The sequence below is a fragment of the Lutra lutra genome, chromosome 16, assembly GCF_902655055.1.
Source record: "Lutra lutra chromosome 16, mLutLut1.2, whole genome shotgun sequence".
In the NCBI taxonomy this organism is placed as follows: domain Eukaryota; kingdom Metazoa; phylum Chordata; class Mammalia; order Carnivora; family Mustelidae; genus Lutra; species Lutra lutra.
In genome coordinates, this window is record NC_062293.1 from 49792536 (window position 1) to 49818048 (window position 25513).

General features: G+C 60.7%; 3 protein-coding genes across 12 annotated transcripts in view; 2 read left to right on the top strand and 1 right to left on the bottom strand.

Annotated features, from left to right (window-relative positions):
* Nucleotides 1–965, top strand: part of LLGL1 (LLGL scribble cell polarity complex component 1) — a 17102-nt gene extending 16137 nt beyond the window's left edge. For all 4 annotated transcript variants that reach the window (XM_047707196.1, XM_047707195.1, XM_047707194.1 and 1 more), the window contains exon 23: nt 293–965. The gene's annotated coding sequence lies outside the window, so the exon portion shown is untranslated. The remainder of the gene's footprint in view (nt 1–292) is intronic.
* FLII (FLII actin remodeling protein) lies at nt 925–13996 on the bottom strand. Of its 2 annotated transcripts, none has more exons than XM_047707193.1 (30): nt 13839–13996; nt 12125–12235; nt 11737–11808; nt 10492–10572; nt 10082–10167; nt 9786–9947; nt 9471–9574; nt 8949–9124; nt 8696–8853; nt 7953–8037; nt 7405–7552; nt 7084–7217; nt 6449–6661; nt 5987–6166; nt 5300–5382; nt 5089–5163; nt 4773–4856; nt 4499–4670; nt 3847–3951; nt 3567–3758; nt 3258–3446; nt 3007–3146; nt 2673–2919; nt 2400–2554; nt 2251–2311; nt 2035–2163; nt 1842–1948; nt 1640–1745; nt 1480–1545; nt 925–1380 (listed from the first exon to the last, which is right to left on the bottom strand). In XM_047707193.1, the coding sequence occupies exons 1-30, from the start codon at nt 13899–13901 to the stop codon at nt 1246–1248; spliced, it is 3819 nt and encodes a 1272-aa protein (XP_047563149.1). In that variant the 5' UTR covers nt 13902–13996; the 3' UTR covers nt 925–1245. The 2 variants fall into 2 exon arrangements, with proteins under 2 accessions (XP_047563149.1, XP_047563148.1); XM_047707192.1 differs by having other exon boundaries at nt 7084–7220.
* Nucleotides 13997–15167: 1171 nt separating this feature from the next.
* MIEF2 (mitochondrial elongation factor 2) lies at nt 15168–20633 on the top strand. 6 transcript variants are annotated; one of them, XR_007123510.1, is made up of 5 exons: nt 15168–15407; nt 17786–17940; nt 18133–18313; nt 18591–20019; nt 20112–20633. XR_007123510.1 is itself a non-coding variant. In XM_047708401.1 (5 exons), exons 2-4 carry the CDS (start codon nt 17797–17799, stop codon nt 19643–19645), a joined length of 1380 nt encoding a protein of 459 aa, XP_047564357.1. In that variant the 5' UTR covers nt 15168–15407; nt 17786–17796; the 3' UTR covers nt 19646–19685; nt 20112–20633. The 6 variants fall into 6 exon arrangements, 5 of the variants coding, with proteins under 5 accessions (XP_047564357.1, XP_047564358.1, XP_047564356.1 ...); XM_047708401.1 differs by having other exon boundaries at nt 18591–19685; XM_047708402.1 differs by having other exon boundaries at nt 15168–15510; nt 18591–20633.
* Nucleotides 20634–25513: the final 4880 nt, after the last annotated feature.

Below are 25513 nucleotides of genomic sequence, written 5' to 3' on the forward strand. Positions count from 1 at the left end.
TGCGTCAGGGGTCCCTAGGTCTGCTCCACCTGTTGGCTGTCTGGTGCCCCTACCGAGTGTGGCCCTGCACTCCAGCTCCCTCTTCCTATTGTTGGGGTTATTGCTGCCAAGCCTGACCATGGTGGGGCCAGATGTGCACAGTGCTCCGGCTCAGCAAGCCTGCCTCCGGCTGTCACTGCAGGACCCTTGTCCCTAGCGGTGGTGGAGTCAGCGTGGTGGCCCCTGCAGCTGGGCTGTCGGCCCCTCTGGGGCTCCTTGCCTTTCTCTGAGCCCTATTCTCTTCCTTTACCAGGAAGGCCAAAACTACGTGGCTCCCAACTGCCCTGCTCGGAGTTGGGATCCAGGACTCCCTGGGCCCTTTGCCTAGACCCACATGTGCTAACCTGTGGCCTCCACCAGGACCTGCCCGCCCAATCCCGGGGCGGTGCGGGGCTGTGAGCCTGGGGCTCAGCCCTGAGCCTCTGGGGCGGATTTGCAGCGGCCCCTCCTGTGGGCAGCTGGCCGCCTGGAGGCCAGGTGCCATGGGGAGAAGACAGCTGGGGCTGGCAAGCCCACACCACCTCTCATCAACACACCGTCCTTCCCCAACCCCTTTGCAAAGAGTATTTTTCTAACGCCTGTGCCGGGCTGGACGGGCATTTCTAAAACTATTTTGGTACTTGCTCCTGGGCCAGCACCCACCTCCACCCCCCAGTCTGTGCACGAGTGCGTGTGTGTGTGTATGTGACTGGGAACATGTGTGTGTGTGTGACCGCGTGATTGGGATCTAGTTAGAGGTGTGTGTGTGTGTGTGTGTGTATACACACGTGTGTGCACGTGTTGGGAGGGGGGTCGGTCAGGATGGGTTTCCCTGTAGATTGTACCTGGGTTTTTTTTCTTGTCATTTTGTTAAGATTAGCGCTGTTTTAATATTAAAAATACTGATTTTTAATATTGAAAATAAAAGCATTTAATATCTCTTAAAAGGCAACCACGCTGCTTTCTCTGTGGTAGGGAGGGGGCATCACACAGTAGCTCTCCCCAGAGGGACTCCAGCTGCCCAGACCCCTGAGGGCCTGGTTCTGGGCATCCGCCCTGGTGCTGCTCAGGCTGTGCAGCTGGGGACCGCGGCACTGGGGGCCGGGTGGCCGAACAGGGGCTGCCACCCGCACACAGCCTCTGCCAGCGGCAGTGGACGGACGGGCCACCCCGGCCCCGAGCTCGGGGCTGCAATGCGAGTGCTGTAGATGGGGGGCGCTTGCTGTCCTAGGCCAGAGCCTGGCGGAAAGTGCTCCAGGCGTGGAAGCAGCGGGTGAAGGCGTGCTGCTCGTTGCCCTTGCGGACCAGGCGCAGGCGGCGTGGCTGCTCGTGCTCTTTGGATCGCATGTGCTGGATGTACACCTGGCCGGCCGGACAGGGCATGAGCCGGGGCGGTCCTCACAGACCCCACCCCCACCCCACCCCTGGCCAGGGCTTAGCCTGCCCCACCAGCTGGCTCACCTGGCAGGCCTTTAGACTCAGTTTGATCTCCACCTGGCTTGTCTGGGTCCCCACCCACATGTAGACCTGTGGGGACAGCAAGGCAGCGGGTCTCAGCTTCCCACCTAGCAGTGGGTGGGCCCCCTGGGCAGCCGGATCAGCGGGAGGAGAGGGGCCACACCTCTTGACCATTGTCCAGCAGCATGATGTCATCATCCGCCAGGTCATCCTGGCAGAAATCTGAGCACTTCTCCGTCACCGCAAAGTAGCCCTTCTCATTGGAGCACCTGCAGGTCGAGGGTCAGGGAGAGGCTGTGCGGGTGGCAGGCACAGCCGGCCCTAGGGGGAAGTTGGGGGGTGTGGGGTCTGGGTCCTGGCCTCACCGGAAGAGCCTGGTGTGCTTCATGTACTCGGCATCATCATCATAGGGCTTCTGGGCCCCGATGCCCACCCAAAAGAAGTTCTCGGGCTCCTCGCCTTCGTTGATGACCTGTGGGAAAGGGTCTGTCTAGCTCAGGGCTTGGGTCTGCTCCCATGGGACTGACTACCGGCTCGCCCACCGCCTGCCCCCGTCACCTGCTTGCTGTAGGAGGCGTCGAACATGGTGTTCAGGATATCTTCCGCCAGCTTGGCCTCATCTGGGTCTGACGCCCTGCCCACCCACGCGTACACAATGCCCTGGTTGTCCTCGCTCTCAAAGGGAACCTGAGAAGTGTGCAGGGGAGTTCAAGTTGGGGCCACCCCACAGCCAGTGACCCTGCTCCACAGTCCCTGCCACACCCACAATCCCACCTTGAGAATGAAGCAGAACTCGGAGTTGAGGAGGCTGGAGTCAGTGTTGATCTGGATGCACCTGTGGGGTGGGAGGTGTCAGCGAGGGGTCCCTGCTGCCCACTGACCCCCGCCTGCCCACCACATGCGCCCTCCCCCCAGTCAGGCACCGGGTGCAGAGGGCGCTGCCATTGGTGCGAATCTGGTAGAGGCTGGGCTGCTGGGCAGCCTGAGCCGCCTTCCTCTTGCCCCGATGGATGATGAACTTTCTCTTGAAATGGGACAGGAACTTGGGGTTCTCCTGCTGCTGTGTCATGCGTACCACCTGGAGGTGTGGAAGCATTAGGGGCAGCTCCCTGGGCACTGCCTCCACCCCCCACCCCCACCACGCCTCCCGAGGCTATGGGGGCGCGGCCTGGAGCAGGTGGGGCGTGCAGGCACACCTCTAGTTTGCCAGGGAAGAGGCTCTCGAACTTCTTCTGCAGGCTGAAGGTGAAGGTGAGCCAGCCCATGTTGGAGGCCTCCCGGCCCTGCCAGAAGTACACGATGCACTGGAAGTCCTCCTCCGGCTGTTTCTCCTCCGCCTCAGCCGCTGCCTCCTCGCCTTCTTTGCCCTCCGCTCCCGCTTTTTCCTCTTCCTTCTCTTCTTTCTTCTCCTCCTCCTCCTCGTACTCCACGGGGACCCAGTACCTGGGGGGGGTCAGAGGATGGTGAGTGGGGCTGGGGCTCGAGCCCCTAGCATTCGCGGAGGGGCCAGGCGGCGCGCTGCAGCGGCACCTGCAGAGGAAGACGTAGCAGTCCTGCGTGTAGAAGTGGCCGAACTCCTCCTCCGGCAGCCTCGCGAACTTCTTGCCCTCCAGCACGAAGCCCTCCATGCCATCCAGGTCCTCGTTCCACTCCTCCATCAGCTGCTCCGCCTGCACCGGGCAGCAGCAAGTCACAGGGCAAGGGCCCCCGCACGGAGCCCCCTCCCACTACCGCAGGGTCCCGCCCCCCCCCAGTCCACCCGCCCCGGGCCCCGCCCCCACCTCTGCCAGCGCCATGGGCGGCTGCCTTGGCAGGAACAGCGCGGTGAGGTCAGCCTTCATCTGATCTTTCTTCTCCGCGTCGCGCTTCACCTTCCCAGTGAGTCCCGGGCCCTGCAGCACAGCCTCCGCGTGGCGCGTGTAGTCCACTGTCAACACGTCGTCCCAGTTCTTGAACTTGGCCTTGAACACCTGCCGAGCAGAGCATGGATAAAATTCGAGCTGGCCAGGAGGCTTGGGGGCGGGGCCTGGCTGGGCCGAGGGGTGGCTCCCAGGGGGCATGGCCTGTGCCAGCTCGGCTGGACTCCGCACCTGCGCCTCAGTGCCCTCCAGGCTGCGGCTGACTGTGGCGTGGCGCGGCCTGTGCAACATCCCGCACAGCTCTTGGCCCAGCTTGAGGGCGGCGGCGCGCACCAGGCGTGGGGATTTGCGGCCCAGCCAGATGAATACGTCGGACCAACAGTCCAGGATGTATACGCAGCGTGTGTCCAGCAGGCTCTGCAGCTGCAGGGCAAAGGCTGGAGGTCAAGGCCCTCGCTGGGCCACCAGCGAGGGATCCCGCCCCGCACTCTCTGCCCTCCATGTGTCTCACCAGCCGCATCTTGGGCAGCAGTTCCACCTTGGGACGGGTCTTATGTTCCACGGAGAGCTTGTAGTTGATCTGCGGTAGCTCCAGATAGCCCAGGCCCAGGCCCACCTGGCAGCAGGAAGGGATGGGTGTGGCAGGGGCAGGCTCTGGAGCACAGGAGCCCCACTCCTAGCAGCCCCCTGCTTTGGAGTCCAGCCGTTTCCCTGCTGTGGGAGCTCAGGACCACTGCCCGCTCCTTTCCCAACCTGTTTCCTCCCTCCACTAATGTTTGAAGGACATTCTATCAGTGGAAGGGCTTTTACATGATGCCTTCCCTGCCTGCCCTCTCCAGGTCCTTATTGTCATTCCTAATTCTCTTCTTGCTCGCAACACCCCTAGGGGCTTCCTATCACCTTGACAATCAAGGCCAGGTTCTCAGGCCTGGCACCCAGGCGCCTTGCAGCTTTCCTCTCCAGCCCCACCTTCCTGGAAACGCACAGTCTAACACTACTTCTCCTGGCCTCACTCAGAGCCAGCCTCCTGATCTTTGCTCCAGCTACTTCCTGCCCAGAAGGTGGCACCCTCTCCCCACCAAAGTCCAGATGAAGACCACAGCCACCACCGTGGTGCCAGCGGAGGAAGTCAGGCCAGCACTGCCTCTCGCACCACGGCTCACCTTATACAGCTTGGGCTGAGGTGGCCAGAAGTCATCCGGCACGTGCTTCTTGATCTCGGAGGGCTCCCCGCCCAGCGCCTCCCAGAACTCTGGGGGCTCCTGACCTTGCACCAGCAGTGTGATCTCTGCCTTCCCTTTCCGCTCATTCTTGTTAATTTTCTCAGCAAAAAGCCTTGTGAGGGGAGTGGGAGTATGCAAAGCCTTTAGTGAGTCCCGTGCCCTTTCTTAGGTGACAATCTGTCTTTGCAGAAAATACCCCACCGTGTCCTCATACCTGGCCTTGGTAGTGCTACTCAGTGTGGCCTGGGTCCCCCGCCACACGTAAATGTCCAGCCCTCGATCCAGCAGGAAAACAAACCTGGGCAGGAGGAGCAGTGATAGACAGGGACAGCAACTGCCCTCATGCCCTTGACCCTGCCCCAAATCCGTTATGGGGTTTCACGCCTTACTAGTCCTGCCAAGCTCAATGAGACAGGGGTTAAAAGGGTTTCTGAAGGTCTTTTTTTTTTTTTTCTAGAACCCAAAACTGCTCCCCACTAATGGGAGGGAGTGTGGGCTCAAGTACTCCCCCTGGAGGCATGGGGGCCTACCTTGGGTCCAGAGAGGACCCCTTGAGAGGCACGGGCTCCAACTTGATGTTCTTTTTCCCATACACGCGGTACATCCTGGGGGCCAGAGCAAGAGTGACTGGGGAGGGGGGCAGGGAGGGGCACAAACGGGCCGATTCAGCCCTAACACCCTTTCGCCCCATCCTTCCCACCGGAGTGCAGCCCAGGGCCAGCCACGCCCACACTCCCTCACCTGGTGACATAGTGTGTGTCCTCCACAGTGTAGAAGCCACTGGCTGTTCCACCCTCGATGTAGGAGATGTCATTGTCAAACACCTGTGTGTGTGAGTGTGCGGGCCTTCATCACTGAGCCACCCCTTCCCCCGCCAGACACCCCCGACCCCCGTCAGTGGGCAGAACTGTCTACAGGTGCCTCACGTGTTATATATCTGGGATGAAGGTAGGGAAAAAAAGGAATAAGACCCGTGTCTATAAACAAACACATGTTAGAGTGTTAGGATGTGTAAAAATACGTGTTTGCTGGTGTTAAGGTTTAGAAATGCACAGCATGCTTAGATATGCCTGAATCAGGCGCAGGACCAAGCAGATTTATGCAAGAGGGCAAGGGGTTAATCAGGGTAGAATCCTGGGTGTCCAGCCGGCAGCCCCACCCCCTCCGTGCTATAGCCCCAGTTCCCCATCTCTGTCTTGGCTCCCCTAGCCCAGGCTCCCCACCTTTTGCATCTAGCCCTCCTGACCCTGCTGTCTGCTTGAGGTTTCACCCTCCCCACCCCCCACTGCCTATCCCTCACCCCTCCACCTCTGCTCTCAGCACTGTGAGCAGAGGTCTTTGCCCCGCCCACCAGCCCCGCCCCAGCCCTTGCCCACGCCCATTTCCCCCCACCCCGCCCCGCCTCGGGCCTTCCCCTCCAGCAGGCACCTGCAGGAACTCCTCACTCTCTTCGCCCATCTCCTCCCGCACAGTGCGGCACTCGGCGCCCAGGTAGTTGCGCAGGTTCACGGCGTGGATGGCAGAGCAAGCCTTCTTGTCCAGAGTGGCCTCCCCGCCGATCCAGTAGTAGATCTCCCAGTTCAGAGAGCCACTGTCATCCAGAAAGGTCTGCGGGGGCGGGGCACAGGCCGAGTCAGGCCTTGACATGGGGTCCTGGCTTCCAGGCTCACCTTCAGAGTCCTCTGGAGCTGCCACAGACTCCCCTGCCCCAGGGCGGGGGTGATGCACTGATGCACCCTGGCCTGGGCCACCACCATCCTGCCCCCTTTGCAAAGTCCTCTCTCTCCCACCTTCCCTCAGTAAACAAGAGAGTGGAGCTGCGGATTCGGAGCCAATTGAGATAAGGTTCCTGGGGGTCCCAAAGCTCATGCCAACATGCCCGACCCTCACCTTGAGCACAATGTAGCAGTCAGCCTCATAGAACTTGCCATGGAAGGCCTCCTCCACCAGCACAGGCACAAAGTTCTCGATTTGCCAGATGGTCAGACCGGGCAGCTGGCCCACATCCTCCGTGAAGAACTCAGAGTAGTCAAGGCGTGGCTTCTCCAGGCCCTGGTCCCAGCGCCGTGCCTTGCCCCCAGGGGCTCGGGCATCAGTACTCTCCTGGGGTCACAATCAAAGGCATGGCTTGCCTTTATACAGCCACTCAGTCTGGCCTCTTTATTTGCTACCCACCTCAGGGCCTTTGCACGGGCTATTCTTGCTACTCAGGACCCACTCTCCCTCTTGGCCTGGGTTGTACAGTCTGTTTTTTGTTTTGTTTTGTTTTTTAAGATTTTTATTTATTTATTTATTTGACAGACAGAGATCACAAGCAGGCAGAGAGGCAGGCAGAGAGAGAGGAGGAAGCAGGTTCCCTGATGAGCAGAGAGCCCGATGCGGGGCTCGATCCCAGGACCCTGAGATCATGACCTGAGCCGAAGGCAGTGGCCCAGCCCACGGAGTCACCCAGGCGCCCCTGTACAGTCTGTTTTAAGCAGAGCCCAGGATCACCTGCCCCTGTCCCAGCCCCTGGCCTGGCTTACCTCCTGCGTTTTGTTCTTCTCCTGGGCCACATCCGACATGCCCTTCAGCACCTGCTTAGCCTGGTCATCCTGGGCTGAGTCCTTGCGCCTCCGGAGCCGCATCTTGCGAGCCAGGGGGTCCTTGGGCCCGCTTCCTGCTTAGTGGGGGAGTAAATGGCTGGACACTAGCTGGGCCCACCCCCTCGGGCATACAGGCAACCAGGGGCCAACCGGATGCACAGGGATCCAGAAGCCATGTATGTCCCACCCAATGTACAGATGGGTAAGCTGAGGTCCGGAGAAGCACCCCCGTGGCATCCCGGCCAGACCTGCTCTGCTTACCAGCTGCTGCCGCTGCCACTGTGGCAGGCGAGGCCCCTGCCAGCCGCAGCTGGTTCTGCAGCGAGAAGTCGATGTTGTACCACTCAGCAGCGCGGTCCGCAGGCTTGGGAGGCATGACCAGGCTGGGGTTCTCCCGCACGTCTAGGACCTGCCTCGCAGGGTGAGGCAGAGGGGGCACTGAGCCTGAGATCTACCTTGCGGTCATGCTGGCCCGGCTTTCTGGCTCTTGGCATCCAGGGGCCTGGGCTCGCATCCCAGCTCCGCAGCTGCCCCTCTGGGCTCTGCTTTTCCTATCTATGGAGTCAGACCTTGCAGGCTGGCCGCGGGGCTTGGAGGATGCTGTGGTGCACAGCATGGACACCGGGGTGTGGTTTGCCCTCTCCTTTCTGTGGCACTGGCACCCCTCCAGGGGCCTCTGCCAGACCCCCCTCCCCGCCGCACTGCAGTGATACTGCCTTGTTTAGTTTTCCCCTGAGGGGCCATCGTCACCTCCGGCCTCCCCCTCAGGTCCCTCCTCCCTCTCCACAGCAGCCCTGGCCTGCCCGGACCTCGATCTCCGTCAGGAAGTGGATGGCCTCCGGGAGGGTCACCAGGCGGTTCTTGTTCAGGACGAGTTTCCTCAGCTTTGTGCACCTGTGGGGACAGAGCCAGAGCCTCAGGGAAGTGACAAAGTGTGGGGGGAGGCAAGGAGACCTCCAGTCTTGGAGATGGGGGACTAGGGAGGGCCAGAGGAGCCAACAGCCCAGCTAGCGAAGACACCAGTGGGTTTAAAGTGGCCGTGCACGGCGGGAGAGGCCGCGCAGCTAGAACAGGGTCCCCGCACAGCTAAGCGGCTGGAAAGGACTTTCAGTGACCACTATGGAACAGCACTTTTCAGAGTGGCCTTCTGCAGAAATAAAGGCCCCTGGGTATGAACCACAGGATGCTAAAATACGTATTCTATCCTTAGATTAACTTGGAAGGTGCTGAAGGGCTCTCTGTTCTCTCCGAGTCCTGAGGAGGCCAAGCTAGCGGGCACTGTCACCACTAGAGGGAGCTGTACATGGTGCCGTGTCCCAAACTCTCATGGACAGGGAGGCCCTCCAGGCCTCATCCCTGCCAGTGTCCTCCCACACTGTGCCGCGGGGCACCCACATTGGGAATCACTGGCGCAGGACTGTGTGTGCTTCCTCCCCAAAGCTGAATTAACCCATCCGTTTTGCATGCTGTGCAGCAGGTGCAGGGTGGGCTCTGGCTGAGATGCTGGGGTCTTCTGTGCCTTAAGACCCCCTGCCCCCACTCGCCCTAGCACCTGCACAGGCTCTCAGGGATCAGCTCCAGGTTGTTGTTGGCGGCCATGAACTCCTCTAGGCTAGTCAGCTTGCCGATGCCCGAGGGCAGCCCGTCGAAATCCAGCTTGTTGGAGTTCAGGTACAGCTTCTTCAGCTTGGTGAGCTTGCAAATGGCAGACTGGAGGGGTGACCCGGGCACGGGTTGGGGGGGTCAGGGGCAGGAGCCAGGGCAGCTTGGAAGCCTTCCCTTTCCCACCCCAGGCCTGCACGTACGGGCAGCGAGGTAAGCTGGTTGCGGGACAGGTTTAAGGTCTCCACGTGCACCCACTGGTCGATGCACAGGGACAGCTCAGTGATCTGGTTGCTGCTGAGGTTGAGACGGCGCAGGCTGGGGAGGGTGTACAGGCACTCGGGCACCCGCGTCAAGTCATTGCAGGACAGGTCCACATCTGGGGTGAGGGTGGGGCACATCACCAGGGGCCCCCATGGCCAGCTCCAGGGGCAGAAACCCGAACATGAGCCCCACCTCTGCCTCCTCCAGGCTCTGTGGTCTTGAGCAAGTGACTTAATCTCTCTGAGCCTTGGTTTCTCTGTTTGGGTCTAGGCATCAAGCTAGTGGTCGTAACTTGGGAGTTAGCACTAGTTGTCACAGTAATGAAAGAAATGATCGTAATGTAACTGCGTCCTTTTCCCTCTGGGAGGTGGCCAGGGAAGCAGGGTCAGTGCCTTCCTCCATAAGGAAGCCGGGGACCTGAAGGGACCAGAGCCCGCAGAGACCACCCAGGGATTGCCCACCTGCAAGGTTGCTCAGGCCCTCCAGGCTGGTAGGGAGGTTGCTCTGGGTGCGCTGTGTGTTCCTTAAGTGCAGGGTCTGCAGGGCCGTCAGAGCCGGAAGCTGCCTGCAGGGAGAGTCGCGAGCACAGGGCTGAGCAGGGCTGAGAAGCTCAGGTCAGGGGCGGCTGTGGCGTGGGAGGGGGGCTGGGGGACAGAACACCAAACTGAGGTAGGGCCTGACACTTTGGAAGGATGGGGTCTGCCCCCATCGGAGGGGTGGGGGTGTGATGGGGCCAGGGCGGGCTCTGCAGGGCTGGGGTATGCAGAGGCACCCACCGGAGCTGCGCGTGCAGCAGCGGGTTCCCGTTGAGCACGAGTGTCTGCAGGTGCACCAGGCGGCGCATCTGTGGGGGCAAGCTCTCCAGGCGGTTCTCACTGAGGTCCAGGTACAGCAGGTCGGTGAGGTTGATGAAGAGCTGGTTGGGGATGGTGTCGATGCTGCGGGCGGGTGGGAGTGAGGCAGACAGAGGGCGTCAATACCAGACGCACAGCTCCGGGGCCCAGCGCACCCACTGGGCCACAGTCCGGCCCCCACCCCGCCCCACCCCCACCCCGCCCCCGCTGACAGGTACCTGTTGTGGCTGAGGTTCAGCACCAGCATGTTCTTGGCGTTCTCCAGCTCCCGCGGACACTCTGTCAGCTGGTTGTAGCTCAAGTCCTGGGCAGAAGTGGGACAGCCAAGGGAGGGGGTCTCAGGCCCAGTGCCACCCTGCTGGGCCTCTGCCAGCCTTGGGGATCAGGGAGAGCACTGAGCAAGGAGTGGATGAGGGGGTTTCAGAGCCAAAGGGAGGCAGTCAGGACCCTGGGAGAAAGGGTGCCTGGGTTAGGGCTCTGACGCTGTGAGCGGGCTCGGGCAAGGCACTCTACACCTTAGTTTCTCCGTCTGTAAAATGGTTTACCAGGGGCTGCAGGGACCACTCTAATAGATGAGGACTGCCTTGTGGGCCAGCACAGAGGCCAGGTGGGTGGGGAAACCACTGACCAGAACTGAGAGGTCGTCCAGCTTGAAGATGTCATCGGGGACCCCGGAGTTCTTCAGGCTGTTGGCTCGAGCCACAATGGCCTGGGAAGAAACCACGAGAGTCCGTGATTTCCAGCTTCCACCCCCAGGAAGCAGCAGAGAGATCAAGGAAGGACAGCACCTTGGGAAGCCCACCAGAGGCCCAAGTGCTGTCCCAGCCTGGCCTTTGCTCATAGTCCCTCCACTTGGTGAGCTCTTCCTGACCTCCTGACGAGCTCCTATCAACACCTTAAAGCCCAGCTCCCGTGTGTCCCAGAGCCCAGCAGGGGGCCCTCAGGGAACCTGAGGAAGAGCTTCCCCATTCCAGAGGGCAAGATAAGGGAGTAGCTCTGAGGCAAAGATTCTGGGACAGAGGGAGAGGGGTGGACCACAGCGAACTCAAGACTGTGGACCAAGAGCAAGTCTGTTTTGTATCCTGTCAGGACTGAAACCTCAGAAAGTCTGAAGGGGAGAGAGGACAGGCCACAGGATGATGCCACGACCGTGAGCACCAATGGGGCTGCTGCCACCTTTCCCTCTGCTGCAGCGTCTGTGTAGGACCACACTGCGGCTTCGTAGCTGTCACCAGCTAAACCCTCCCCAGAATGCGGAAGGAACTTGTCACGCAGCCAGGAAGCAGTGGGGCCCAGATCTGAACGCAGGCCGCCCTGGTCCAGAGGCTGTGCTTTTAACACCTGAGGGCTCTGGCCTTGGATAGGATCAACCCTCACCCAGGCCCAAAAGGTCTAGACGGGGCCTGAAGTTCTGGGATGTCAGAGGCTCCGAGCGGCGACAGGACCACCCTGACTACTTTCCATCAAGGCCAAACCCCACCCTACCCCAGTTCTTGCACTGCATGGCTGTGTGACCTCAGCCTCCGGCAAGGGACCTGGCTCTCTGGCCAAGCATCTTCATCTGTAAACTTGGTGAAAGTCAGGATTATATGGAATCAACCAGGAGGAAGAGCTGGAACCATGCTCAGCTGGTATCAACTGTTCTTATGACACCTGTCTAAAAGCGGGTGGGAGTTTGGGTTTTTTACCTTTTTTCTCCATGTATTACTGACCATGGGGCATCATGGTATCCCTTCGCCTTTAGGAACAGGCACCAGAATCCGACATTGGACAGGCAGTGGGGCTGGTCCACGTGGGGTCTGGACCTGCCCTCACACCACCCGCTGGACTCCGGCCCCCACCCCCGAGCTCAACGGCCCACCGCAGCACTCACCCTCAGTGACGGCAGGCTGGACAGCTCCCCATGAAGTGTGGTCAGGTTGTTGTGGCTCACGGACAAGTGCTCCTGGGCCAGGACAGGGGAGCAGAGGCTCAGCACTGTGGGTAGGGCACCTACAGAATCCCCAACTGCCACCAAAACCTTGCACCACCCAGGGGGCCCTCAGCCACAGAGGCCTAGGACACCTTCTGCAGCCTCCCTCCCCAACACAGCCTGTCTCTTCTTGCACACCTCCTGGGACAGGGTGCTCACTCCCTTTCTGCTGGCTCTTGTTCATGGCTGTCAGAGTCTTCCTCTAGGTCATCTCCCTTCTGCGCTGGCTCTGCCCACCTGGCCCAGCCCCATCCCCAGAGTCCCTCCCCGACTGCCCAAAGCCCCTTACCAGCTTCTGCAGGGCGGCCAACTCCTCTGGCAGGTAGCAGAGGCCTGTGCGGTTCAGCTTCAGCCACCGCAAACTGGTCATGGCCTTGACATTCTCAGGAAAGTAGCCACCCTGGGAGGGTGGGTATTATGATGAGACTGGTCTGGGCGAGGGGTGCCCCTGCTCTACCACCCTTGGTGGCCCCCATGCCATGGGAGCCTTTGGAGGACAACAGAATCACCTCTCACCAGCTCCCTGGACAGGCCACCTCGCCATTCTGTGCCTCAACCTCATCAACGGAATGGGGCAAATAAAAGCCCCCCATGCCAAAAGTGTGAGGACAGACTAACAATCATGATGGCTGTTGGCCTAAAATCTCTTGTTGGATTCTGACCCCTGAATGGTCCAGGATGGAACTGGCTTGTCCCCAGCTCGGGTCAAATACCTCTGCCTGCCATTCCAGGCCCTCAGTAGGCCACCCAAGATGGGGGTACCCCTGAGTTTCCACCAAGGCTCTGCCTATGCCCCCACTGGCCATCAGCATACAAGCCGTTCTTGGCAAGGTCCAAGCCCATGTGAGGCCCCAGGTCCCCACCAGCACAGGCACAGCCTCATACATACCCTCATGAACACCTTCAAATGCCCGCTGCGGTACCCCCAGCCCTTAAGGGCAGGCGATCTCATGCCCTTGAGGCCCTTGGCGAGTGTCCCCAGCCCCCTAGAGCCACATTCCAACCTGGTGACTCAAGACTCTGGCGAGCTCAATGAGATGTCAATGAGACCCCAGGTGAGGACGGTGGGGATGGGGGCAGAGAAAAGTGGCATGTGCACATGTGGGTAAATGCAGGAAGACCCCACTTGCCTCTTCAGCAGTGGCCCAACCCAACCCCAAGGAAAGCCTGGCCCCCCCACCCCTGCAGACCCAGGCTGACCCTCCCTGTACTGGACCAGCTCTCACTTCCACTCCTGCCCAGCCTGTTCTGGTCACCAGCACTGTTCACCTCATTCCTGTCCCTCTAGAACCGTCTCCTCGACCAGCTGCCTGAAGGCTGGGATCCAGTTCTCGGTGGCCCTCCTCTTATCAGTCCCTACCACCCGGCCAGAGGCCTCACACCTGCGCGAGGGTCTCCACACCAACTAACCCATGCCCACAGCAGGGCTACTTGATTGCCCCTTCACCGAATGAGAAAACCCAGGCTCTGAGAGGGGAAGTGACTTGCCCAAGACCACACAGGATGGAGTGGCGGCGGCAAGGCCGGGGCGGTGATGAGTGCGCTTCAGACCCGCCCCCCGACAGCCCGGTAGCAAAGCCGGCCATGAGTCAGGGCCTGGCCTGGGCGTGTGACCTCAGAGGGGCGGGGACGCAGGGCCGGGGAGGCGGGAGCAGAAGCTCGCAGACCCCCAGGCCACTCTCCCGCCCGGGTGGGGCCCAAACCCCCGGACTGGGACACGGGGTAGGGGCCCCCAGCTCTGCCCACTCCCTGGCGTGACTTCGCGTCCCCAGCGTCCGCCGGGCCCTGGCCGGCCCCGGTCTTCCCGTGCGGGCCCGGAGCGGAGGCACTGGGGTCTGTTCCGGGCGGGGTCGCGAGCGCCGGGAGGAGCCGCACCCCGAGCCGTCCGCGGTTCGCGGCGGCGCAGGGCCCGGAGGAGGGCGGGACAGGAAGCGGAGACCGGCGCGGGCCCGAGCGGAAGAGACGGCCTGGAGGGAGGTCGGCCCCACGCCCGGCCCGCTCACCTTGAAGTCGTTGCCGCTGAGGTCCACGCCGCGGACGAACGGCAGCACTCCGGTGGCCTCCATGGCGCCGCTCTCGCTGCGGGGCCGAACAGCGCGCGGGGGGCGGTGGGGCGAGCCGCGGGCTGGGCCAACGCCGGCCCCGCCCCTTTAACCCGCCTCCGCCCGGGCCCGCCCGGCAGGCGGAGCCCCGGCGGCGCCCCTAGCCAGCCAGCGCACCCGCTTGTCGTGGGGAAGCACCGGGCCCACGGGGGGCTTTGGGCCTCCCTGGGCCTCAGTGTCCCCATCTGTCTGTTCGCTGGCGGGGGGGGGGGCTTCGAAAAGTCCGGGCTCCCTCTGTGCTCCCGCAGCTTTCCTAGGCTAAGTTCCCGCGACCTATGGGGGAGGGGCAGAGTATTACAGACCCTGCAGGTCCAAGCACTGTCCCCCGGGCCGCTGCAGCAGCTGGCCACGGCGTTTGGAGAGATTATGGACCCAGGCCTGGGGGAAGACGGACCCAGGGGTCTCTATCCCCTCACTGGGCCCTGCATGGCGACCAATGGTAGCAGGATGCCTTGGTCCTTGGCTTCTAGGGCTCTGGGCAAACCCCTGGTCGGCTCCTGGCCTGTTCCCTCATGTGTGAAATGCTTCCTGAGGTTGTGGCCGGAAACAAACGCAGGTGTAGGTCGTGGCATACAGCAGGCACTCAATAAGTGGCATGTTATTATTCCTGCTTAAAGTCAACACCCACCCCCTTTCTGTTTATTTCCTCGATCCTCCACCAGCCGGCACATGGTAGTCCCCAATAAATAAACGAGTGAGCCCCAGGTTACACGCACAATCATCCTTCGTAGGGGAGGAGGGGGCCTACCCATTTCACAGGAAAGAAAACTGAGGCCAGAATGGAGAAGTGGCCCGCTCACGGGCACATGGAGCAGGGGGCAGGGGTAGCCTCCTGAGTCGCGCTGTGTGCATGGCTGGCCAAAAGATAAAACGACAAAGCCTCCACGCACATTCAGGGTGACCGAAAGGGCCAGGCAAGTGGGCCTTCGGGCCAGGTATCATCTGTTTGCCTCGCCCCGGAAACAACGTAAACCCAGACTGCTTTCTCTATACCGCTGCCTCACACGCAGCACACGCGCCTTCACAACGGGCCCTAGGGACCCATTCATTCTGAACTCGAGTCACCGCCCCCACACCGCCTTCTATCTAGTCCCGAATTCGGCTCTGCGCCTTTAAATCTGGAGTACGTCCGAGAGTCCCGCCCTCGAGGGACCCTGTTTGTCGGTGAGGGGGCGTGGCCGGCTCATCATTGGCTGAGCCGCTCAGTATTTTGGAACGTGGGAGGGGCCTCGGGCGCACCGATTGGCGCTTGTCTGCGTGCGTCGGGGGTCAGTGGCCGCCCGCGGGGCCTCGGTGTTCGGTTCCCGGGTCCTCCGAGTTCCATTCCCAGGCTGGTCTGGGCTCGGGGGCCCAAGCACAGCCGCCGTGTCCTCCGGTCGCTGTGCTGAAGCCGCGACGCACGTACAGCCGGAGTGTGGCTGGGCGGCCCTTGCCACCCAGGTCCGGGCGTGGAGCGTGCGTCGGACACAGGTCGGGGGCGTGGTCTCCGCCGGGGCCCGCAGTCGAGGCCCGGGAAGGAGGGAAGGGCTTTGGGACCCAGGCTGGATTTCGACTGTCTAGCCTGCCCCTTCACGTCTTGGGCATATCACCACGTTTCTCGGGACCTGGGTGCCCTCCCCGTGAACCGGGCCATCACGGGCCCACCAGGGGTTGCTGCGCGGCCTGCGCAGCCCCGGCCCCGGGCAGCAGGTGTGGCGGAGGAGGGGAAGGACGGGAGGCATCTCAGGGCGCTGAGTGGGGTTATTTTTAACCACCCGCGCCCTCTCGCCCTTCCCCGAGTTGGAAGGCTTCGGTTTGGGCCCTGCGCGACCCCGCCAGGGGTTGGGCTGAGTCCGGTTTAGGCAGAAGGTAATTAAAGCGCTTTACAGTTTCCAAGTGGATTCTTGGTCTGTCTGGCAGTATTGATCAGCGATGAGGAAATTAAAAGTGGCTGCAGGGCCTTGGTGGGTCACCCACCACCCCCAGCCTTTGACCAACCAAGGCCCCAGAGCCCTCTTGTCCTATTTTTAGTCTGGGCAAATTGGGGGCGGGGGTTGGGGCTGAGTCTGGCGGTGATTCAGGCTTCAGCTGCTCTAGGCATCTCGTCACCTGGCAACGGAGCCCTGGGCACCCACAGCAGAGCAGACAGGGCACAAGTCCTTGGTGCCTGAGCTAGTCTGAGCCCAGGGTCATCTGCTGAGGCATCCGGAGACAGACAGCTCTGCCTGGTATCTGACTCTTTCCCTGAGTTTGCACCTCGCTCACCCCCTCCCCCCCAGCTCTCTGGGCTGGAGGGCAGAACCTGAGGCTGTAGTGTGGTGGCCTGGGCCTGGGAAAGATATCTGTCTTCACTTCCCAAGCTCCCTGCCCTGCCCAACCTTACAGTTCTGGGCTTCCCACTCGTAAACCCTTTTTCACCACAGCTGTGCCATTTTACAGGTGAACAAACAGCTTCGGGCTCTCATCGGCCTTTGTCTGTTGCTTGGGCTTCCAGCCTCTGAGGACAGCTGCTCTCCCACCCCCGCTGCCCCTGCTATTGTCCCAAACCTTAGGGGCCCAGAGAGTCCCCTGCCCAGAGGCGCTGGGCTAGTTCTCTGTTGGTGGGGGGGGGGGGGGAGAAGTGTCCTTTATTATTTATTTATTTATTTATTTAAAAGATTTTATTTGGGGCGCCCGGGTGGCTCAGTGGATTGAGCCACTGCCTTCGGCTCAGGTCATGATCTCAGGGTCCTGGGATCGAGTCCCGCATCAGGCTCTCTGCTCTGCAGGGAGCCTGCTTCCTCCTCTCTCTCTCTCTGCCTACTTGTGATCTCTCTGTCAAATAAATAAAAATCTTTAATAAAAAAAAATAAAAGATTTTATTTTTATTTATTTGACAGAGAGATCACAAGCAGGCAGAGAGGCAGGCAGAGAGGAGGAAGCAGGCTCCCCGCTGAGCAGAGAGCCCGATGCGGGGCTCGATCCCAGGGCTCTGAGATCATGACCTGAGCCGAAGGCAGCGGCTTAACCCACTGAGCCACCCAGGCGCCCCATATTATTTATTTATTTTAAAATAATCCCTATGCTGAACGTGGGGCTGGAACTCAGGACCCGGAGATCAGGAGATCAAGAGTCACACGCACTCCCTACTGAGCCAGCTGGGTGTCCCGTTGGGGTCTTTAGAGTTAAATAGCTTGCTGCCCCCATAACCAGGCTTTCAGTCTTGACTGGCATGTGCCTCCCTGGGCAGCTTGGGCCCCCTCACTCACCCTGTCCTTTGGGTCGATTGCTTTCCCTCTGGGGGCTACCCTGATTTGGAGATTTGGAGGGGAGATTGTGCCCTCTGAGCATCGCTGAAGTCCCCTCAAAGGCTTGAGGGGCTCTCTAGGGCAGGCTGTCTGGGAACCCCAGGTTGTGTCTTCTCCAGGCCTTGGTTAGGAAGCAGGATGAAGCCGCCTGGTGGAGCTAGCTGTAGGCCCCGAGAGACTGAATGGAATCCAGGAGTGGGCCAGAGTCAGGACGCTTTGCAGTCATGGGTCTGGGGCTCTAAAATGCAGGTAGCAATGATAAGACTCACTTCGGGGTCTTAGGTGATGTCAGGAGTCCCTGAGGGTGGGATGGAGAAGCTGGGTCTCCTTTTCTGACCTGCCCCAAGTCTCGGGGCCTTTCTACAGGAGCTCCTCTATCTAGGGCATGAGTGAGCTGTTTGCAGGTTTGGGGGAGGGAACTTGGGCAGCTCCCCATCTCCTAAGAACCCCCTTCTGAGAAATTCCCAGGAGCGCCCCTCACGGGCTCTACCCGTGGCAGCCCCGACATGGTGGGGTCTGCCCTACTGGCCAGCCGGGCCCCCCCCCCTCCAGAGCTGTCTCTGTGCCTGGGCTCTCTTACAGGCAGACGGACCATGGCAGAGTTCTCCCAGAAGCGGGGGAAGCAGCGTGACGAGGTGCTGGGCGGCACCGTGGACTTCCTCCTGGCTAATGCCCGCCTGGTGCTGGGCGTGGGTGGGGCCGCTGTGCTCGGGATTGCTACCCTGGCTGTGAAGCGGGTAAGGCTGGGCTGAGCCGTGTACCCCTGGGGCTCCCAGAGGAGGACAACAGGGCTGGGCTGCCACGGATAGTGGGGACTGCCCAGGGTGCACACCTGCTTCTCCACCCCAGCAACCTGCTTGGCATTGGTCCTGGCTTTGGCATGGCTGCCCAGACCTCAGAGGCTCTGCTCTGTGTCACTCTGCCTGCAGCTAATTGACAGGGCCACCAGCCCTCGAGATGAGGATGACGCCAAGGGAGATAGCACATGCCTGGAGGAGAGCTGGAAGGAACTGAGCCTTCTCAAGGCCACGCCACGTCAGCAGGCCCGGAGCCCACCTGCTGCTCTCAGCCAGCCCTTGGCACTCCCTGCCCCGTCGCCGGCTGCCGCAGGTGAGTGGCACCCCTTCCCCTCCAGCCTGGGTGGGTCCCCCTCTGGTGGTCCCATTTGGGAGATGGAACCCAGGTTCTGTATTGACGGCCTGTGACCTAGACAAGTCCCTGCTCCGCCAGGACTGTGGCCTCTTGGCATGTTTTACAGTGGCCTGTTTTCTCTGCCCTCCTAACTTCCTGGGTCGTGCCAAGGCTCCTGCCACTGAGACATAGGTAGAGCTCTCTTGGCTCCTGATGGGGGTCTGCTAACATGGTCCCCGACCCCTTCGTTCTGCAGAGGGGCCCACAGACACCCGTCCTCAGATGTCGCCTCCACTTAGCTCCCCAGCACCGCTGTGCCTGACGTTCCAGGAGAAGCTGCTGGCATTCGAGCGGGACCACGTGACCATCCCAGCGGCCCACGTGGTTCTGGCCAAACAGCTGGCCGGCGACATCGCCCTTGAGCTGCAGGCCTACTTGAGGAACAAGTTCCCGGAACTGCCCTTCGGGGCGCTGGTGCCCAGCGGGCCGCTCTATGACGGGCTGCAGGCAGGGGCGGCCGACCGTGTGCGTCTGCTGGTTCCCGTGGTGCTCGAGGAGGGCCTCTGGAGCCTGGTGCCTGGGCTGGACACTGTGGCTAGGGACCCTCGCTGCTGGGCTGTGCGCAGGACTCAGCTGGAGTTCCGTCCCCGCGGGAGCAGCCCCTGGGACCGCTTCCTGGTGGGCGGCTATCTCTCTTCCCGAGTCCTGCTGGAGCTGCTCCGCAAGGCCCTGGCCTCCTCCGTCAACTGGCCGGCCATCGGCAGCCTCCTCGGGTGCCTGATCCGGCCCAGCGTGGCCTCGGAGGAGCTGCTGCTCGAGGTGCAGCACGAGCGCCTGGAGCTCACGGTCGCTGTGCTGCTGGCGGTTCCCGCCGCCGCCACCGAAGATCCCCTCCTTCTGGCCTGGCCCCTGGAGGGGCTGGCTGGGAACCTGTGGCTGCAGGACTGGTACCCTGCAGAGGCCGCCAGGCTGCGGGCCCTGGATGACCGTGACGCCGGGACCCGCCGGCGGCTGCTGCGGCTGCTGTGCGGGGTCTGCCGCGGCCACCCGGCCCTGGGGCGGCTGGACCGGTGCCACCTGAGCCAGGTGGTGCTACGCCTGGGGGAGGCCGAGGCGGACTGGGCCGAGGCGGCCCTGGGGGAGCGCTTCCTGCAGGCCCTGGAGGCGCTCATCGACAGCCTGGCACGGGCCAGCCTGCCCTGCCACTTCGACCCTGGGGTGAACCTCTTCGTCAGCCTGCGAGCAGAGGAGATCGACGACCTGGGCTTCGCGCTGTACAGCGGTCTGCAGGCCCCCGAGTGGCTGCTCTAGCTGGGTGGGGACGGGGCGGCCGACAGGCGTTCCGACGCGGGTGAGCGGGGAGCACCTCCCCTCCGGGCCTTTGGAGAGCACTTTCCCTTCTGCTTTAGCCAGAGTGAAAGAGGGTGCGTTCTGTGAGCCCACAGGGTTAGCATGCATGCGGGCAACGGTCACGGGAGCCCCCCACCTCCCAGTCCCTGAGAGCTCGGTTGGCTGTCCCCAGAGGCAGCCCGAAGCGCCGGCCATGCACACATGCCCCGTCAGCCCTCGGGCTGCCCCAGGAGCTTGGGCCCAGTCCTTCGTCACCAGCAGTGAACGCACGGACAGAACACGGCTTCTGCTGTCCTAGGCAGGGGATAAAGGCAGCTCCATTTTCTGCCCAGAGGGTGAGTTAGCGCTTTCCTCGGGTGCCAGCTCCAGGCATCTCGAGGCTTCCGGTGCTGGATGCTAAAGACTGTGTGTTTGTTTCGTCCACCAGGGGTCGGAGTCGCCTGCTACCCTGTCCCCCCACCGGATTGCAGCTCTGGGGCAGATTTGAAGGCTGTGTCTCCCACTGCCACCTGCGTGTCTAGGTGGCTTGTCGAGCTGTTCCCTCTAGCCTGGAGCAGGGCTCAGTCCAACGTGCTGCCCACCTCGTGCCTCTGGGGAAGGCCCCTTTCTCTCCACCTGGGCTCTTGCTCTTTGGGAAGCGGAGGCCCCTGGGGGGGTGGAGGGAGCAGAGGTTCCCTGTGCTGCCCGCCTTGCCTGGAGCCAAGGATGCCCCTCGGCCGGAGAGCAGAGGCTGTGCGCCCCCCCCCCCCACCCCAGAGGCCGCCGGGGCAAGCCTGGCCTCCACAGTGCCACCATGAACTGCTTCCTGCTGAGTTCTCACTAAAGCCTGGCACGGGGCCAGGGAGTTCTGCCTTGCCTCCCAGGCATCCCTTCTGGCTTTGGTATCCTTCTTGCTGAAGCAAAGCTATGCCTCAAAGAATATGAGTAAGAATAAAAGGAAAACTTCCGATGTCTGTGTGATTGGGGCTGGGCTCTTATACACAGCTCTTTGGAGTTCTGGAAGCTCAGTCGCAGGTCTTGGGACCAGTCTGGAGACGTGAGGGTTTTTTTTAATTTAAAATTTTTAAAAAAGGTGTTATTTATTTATTTGACAGACAGATATCACGAGTAGGCAGAGAGGGGATGGGAAACAGGCTCCCCGGTGAGCAGAGAGCCCGATGTGGGGCTCGATCCCAGGACCTCGGGATCATGACCTGAGCTGAAGGCAGAGGCTCAACGCACTGAGCCACCCAGGTGCCCCAGAAGTGAGGGTTTAATTGGGAAAGTGGATTATGTGGAGAGATATTACAAGATTTGTGGTGTTTCGCTTTAGTGAAAGGGACCCACGAGTGAGGGACTTCTTTTCCCCCCGAAGTCTAAACTCTCAGGCCCCCACTGTGCCTTCTGTGGTGGGTATGGCTGACCCCAAGCCCCTCGGGGAGCAGTCAGCATTCAGAGAAACATGATGTCTCTGTGTCCACAAGTGGGGGACAACCCCCACCCCCAGACAGGGAAGTGACAGCATCTCAGGGTCCCCGCAGGATCCTGAGCCATGGCTGGGCTCCCTTTGTAACCACAAATGACAAGTGGAGCCTGGGGAGGGCTCTGGGCCATGAGTATCAGTACAGCCGCCGTTCGCACCCTACTCTTCTTCCCATCCCGTCGTATTTCCTGAGGCAACCCCCGCCCCTTTGTGCTGAGTACAAGACGGGAAGCAGGATGGATGCCTCCCATCCCCCACCCTCCACTCTGAGGGCCAGCACCTGGGACTGATGGGCTGTGTCTGTGCACCTCTGGGTGCAGGACCAGGGGCTGGCCCCAGAGGTCATGAGGGCTGTCTGCCTCGGGCACCTGTGGCTGGATGGCTTGACGGGGAGGCTGTGGTGAGGGTCAAAGGGTGGGAGACTGGCTTAGCAGAGGTCCATTCAGATCACTTGGCTTGGGGACCGGTGCACAGGGGGCTTTGAGCAACTGTCATGGTGGCTGGGTGTGGGCAAGGGAACAGCTTGGAGGCAGACAGAGGCAGGCCTTGGTATTCTTTTATTTTAAGATTTTATTTATTTGACAGAAAGATCAGGAGGCAGAGAGGCAGGCAGAGAGGGGGAAGCAGGCTCCCTGCTGAGCAGAGAGCCTGATGTGGGGCTCGATCCCAGGACCCTGGGATCATGACCTGAGCTGAAGGCAGACGCTTAACCCACTGAGCCACCCAGGCGCCCCTGGGCCTTGGTATTCTTGTCAGAAAATGGGGGATTGTGTAATACCAACTTCTCAGGCAGCTGTGTGGCATAAAGACTGGTATGCAGTGTTAGCAGTGCCTGGCCCAAAGGAAAGCACTCCTGAACCCGACTGTGGGCCCCTGCTGCCTCCCCCACTGACCAGCGTCACAAAGCCTGAGCGCAGCAAGGGGCACCAGTGCCAGGCCTGCGTCTGACCAAGGCCGTGTTCCCCAGGACCCCTGGTGAAGGGCTGGCAGGGCATGGCCAGGGGCAGCAGTCTGGGAGCCAGCTGGGCCCAGACACCCACTTCTTCGATGATCAAACCCCAACACGTGGCCCCCTCTGTGGGGGCCTCGTGCTTCAGGTGGCTCTGAAGTTCTCAGACCACCATTCCAGTAAGAAAAAATCAGGATGAATTAAAAGGGAGAAAAAGGAGGCACTCATGGTTACATCACCTCCCTAAGGTTAATAATGTCTGAGACCTCGGTTTCTAGCTGGAAAATTGGAAACATCATAATTTTGCTAGGGGCTGCCCAGAGCAGTTGTTTGGCAGTTTCCTTCACCCCTTTCATGCAAGGACGATTCCAAGTCACCGTGGTCTCAGCACACGGTCTGAATGTCTTAATACTTACACTCTGGCCGTGGTGGCAGACACATGTCCATGTCCTCGGTGTAGCTTTACCAAGGGACCCAAAGCCAGGAGTTCAGACAACTGGGGTACGGCAGAGATGACCCCTGCTCAGAATGAAGGCATCACCGGTGCAGATAAAAGACAAGCCCCCTATGGCACACAGAAACTTACTAATATGAAATATGCCACTGCTCGCTCTTCTACCCTAACTCTGGAATAAAACTTACCATGTAGAAAACATTTCCTTTCTGTACACCCCTTGTAGGCCCTTCTCTTCAGGAGCACTTAGCTGTAGGATAATCTCTCAAGTGGGGGTACCATTCATTCCCTAGAGCTGGCCTCCCTGGTTGTTTTGATCTTTGCTCCGATGGCTGTCCCCCAACCTGCGGCTTCCTTTATCCGCCATCTCAGTTCTGCATGGCCAACTACAGACCAGGAACAGATGATCCTCCCCACGTATCGTGTCCATAGCAACGCCTCACACTGGGGCACCACGCCATCAGTCTCCTGCCGTCATCCCGCAGGCACTATGCCATCTCACGTCCCAACGAGAAGAGGAGTGGGTACGGTACGATGCGGTAGTTGGGAGAGGGAGAGCCCACGTTCACGAATGTTTTATTACAATATATCGTTATGGCTTTATTATTAGGTATTGTGACTTTCTTACTGTGCCTTATTTAGACATTAAACTTTCTCATTCATATGTAAGTACAGGAAAAGACATAGTCCAACAGTGTATATAGGGTTTGGTACTATCTGCGGTTTTAGGCATCCACTGGGAGTCTTGGGACATATCCCCCAAAGATAAGAGGGGGAAACTGTACTTAAACCAACACACCCTGGGGCGCCTGGCTGGCTCAGTGGGTTAAGCCTCTGCCTTCGGCTCGGGTCATGATCTCAAGGTCCTGGGATTGAGCCCCACATCAGGCTTTCTGCTTGGCGGGGAGACTGCTTCCCCCTCTCTCTGCCTGCCTCTCTGCCTACTTGTGATCTCTGTCAAATAAATAAAACCTTAAAAAAAACCAAACCAAAACAAAAAACCAACACACCCTGAAGAAGTCTCTGTGCACACAAACTATGGCACAGACATTCCTGGGAGTGGAAAGTATTCAGTGTCCAGACCCTGAAGGAGCCAAACTGCATTCTGGAAGGACTTCGGTCAACAGGCCAGAAAACCAGCCCGGAGCCCCGGGCGGGCAGGAAGGGGACAGCAGGTGGAACTGAGAGGGAGGAGCCCGGGGCGGTGTGGGGCGAGCCCGTCCACCCCCACCCCTGCTGGCTCCCAATCCCCTTTCTGCAGACTTGATGACTTTGAGCAGACAGCGGAAATCGAGGCACACTCCCCTGAGCTGTGCCTGCTGTCTGTAGCTCTCCACACCTCCCTGGAGTGCGGGGCCAGGGTGGGACGGCGGAGGGGAAAACTGTCACTTTGGCAACCGCCACCGGTTGCCCGAGCTGGCACCCAAGGCAGGCAAGGAAAGCACTGCCTGAGTTTTGGTGGCGAACAGCCCTTCCCCTTCAGACGGGAATTTGGGTAGCTGGCCGTGTCTGTGGCTGGCGAGGCCCAGGAGGGCGCGGGGCCCAGGAGGGCGCGGGGCCCAGAGGCTGAGGCGGGGCTGGAATGGCTTTGCTCCAGCCCAGTCCTGCTCTCCCTAAAACGAGGGCCTTCAACCTGGTCCATCACCTGTGGTTCACGCACTGGCATTTACCATAAGTACACTTTTGGAGTCAGAACAATAAAGATAATAAAGAAAGAATAACCACCACCCAGCACCATTACAGTTTGGTGGCACTCGACTCAGGGAGGAAGCCGGGAAGGCCGCAGTGGACCAAGCCCAGAGTGTGTGCTGCAGACACCACGGGAAATGGTCCGGGGAAAGTGCTCTTGGGCCCTCTCCGCGCGGCTGCCTGGGGCACCACCTCCCAAGCAGAACGGCAGCGGTGTCAGGCAGGGATGGGTGCACACGTCTGTCCCTCGGAGGGACAGCCAGTGGACAGCAGTGATATCCCCAGAGGGGACCTGTGCCGCCCTGGCGGTCTAGTTCAGGGAAGTCGGGCTCCATGATCCCACAGTCTGAACAGCGGCCGTTGTGGGCTGCACAAGCAGCCTCGGAAGGAGAGGGGGCTGTGAGTTCACCCCCTCAGGGCAGCAGGGTCTCCTCCCGCTGTCCCAAAAGCCAGGGCCTGATGGTGTGTGGTGCTGTGCGGGGCACAGGGCCTGGTACACGTGGCGGGGCTGGGCGGGGGGCTGACGTGGCTTACGGCTGCTCCAAGACTAGTAAGCATCAGAGACGGTTCTCTCGGAAGGCAGCAGCTGGGCGGGGAGGCCCCTCTTAAAGACCTTCAGACCGGGGCAGCCCAAGGCAGCGGTGGGGATGTGTGTGTACCGGCCAGGCTTCCTCTTCTCTGAGGGGTGGCAGGTGGCTCCGCCCCCGCTGGTGGGTTCCCACCTCAGCGGAGTGGAGAAAGGTGTGGATTCTCTGGGAACTTCCAGGGTTGGCCGTGGCGGCTTACAGGGGAAAGCATTTCCCGTTGGAGCCTGGGTCTCCACCAGCAGACGGCCCCGGGCACTGCCTCTTGGGGAGGCTGAATGAGAAATGTGGTGCATGACCCACCTGGCCTGGTGCTAAGTAAGCTGGGGTCATTTTCACCTCGGTCCCGCACAGCACAAGCTGCAGACGGGGGTCATTTCAGAGGCTCAAACCTTTCCAGGCACCATTAGGTGCGGGAAGTTTAATTTCTCATCACCTAAACGCTGCCAACACTCCCTCACGGTTCTGCTCGGCAAGTTCTCCTGCCATCGGGCCCAGCCGTAACCTTCTACCAAAGAGCCTCCAGGTGCGGGCCACCGGCCTGTTACAAATGGGGCCGCTCAGGCTCGGCGGCTAAGGTGCAAACCCAGGGACAGCCAGGACCCGAGCCGGGTCTGACCTCACTATAATCCACCCCCACAGATTTTGGTTTTGGCACGCACAGGAGTTACCTGTGGGAAGATTAAAATCC

Coding starts and splice junctions, on each gene's coding strand:
- FLII (XM_047707192.1), bottom strand. CDS start 13,901: ATGGAGGCCACCGGAGTGCTGCCGTTCGTCCGCGGCGTGGACCTCAGC. Junction 9,575..9,785: donor CTGCTGCACGCGCAGCTCCG/GTGGGTGCCTCT, acceptor CTCTCCCTGCAG/GCAGCTTCCGGCTCTGACGG. Junction 8,038..8,695: donor ATCCCTGAGAGCCTGTGCAG/GTGCTAGGGCGA, acceptor CTGTCCCCACAG/GTGCACAAAGCTGAGGAAAC.
- MIEF2 (XM_047708402.1), top strand. CDS start 17,797: ATGGCAGAGTTCTCCCAGAAGCGGGGGAAGCAGCGTGACGAGGTGCTG. Junction 17,941..18,132: donor CTACCCTGGCTGTGAAGCGG/GTAAGGCTGGGC, acceptor CTCTGCCTGCAG/CTAATTGACAGGGCCACCAG. Junction 18,314..18,590: donor CCCGTCGCCGGCTGCCGCAG/GTGAGTGGCACC, acceptor TTCGTTCTGCAG/AGGGGCCCACAGACACCCGT.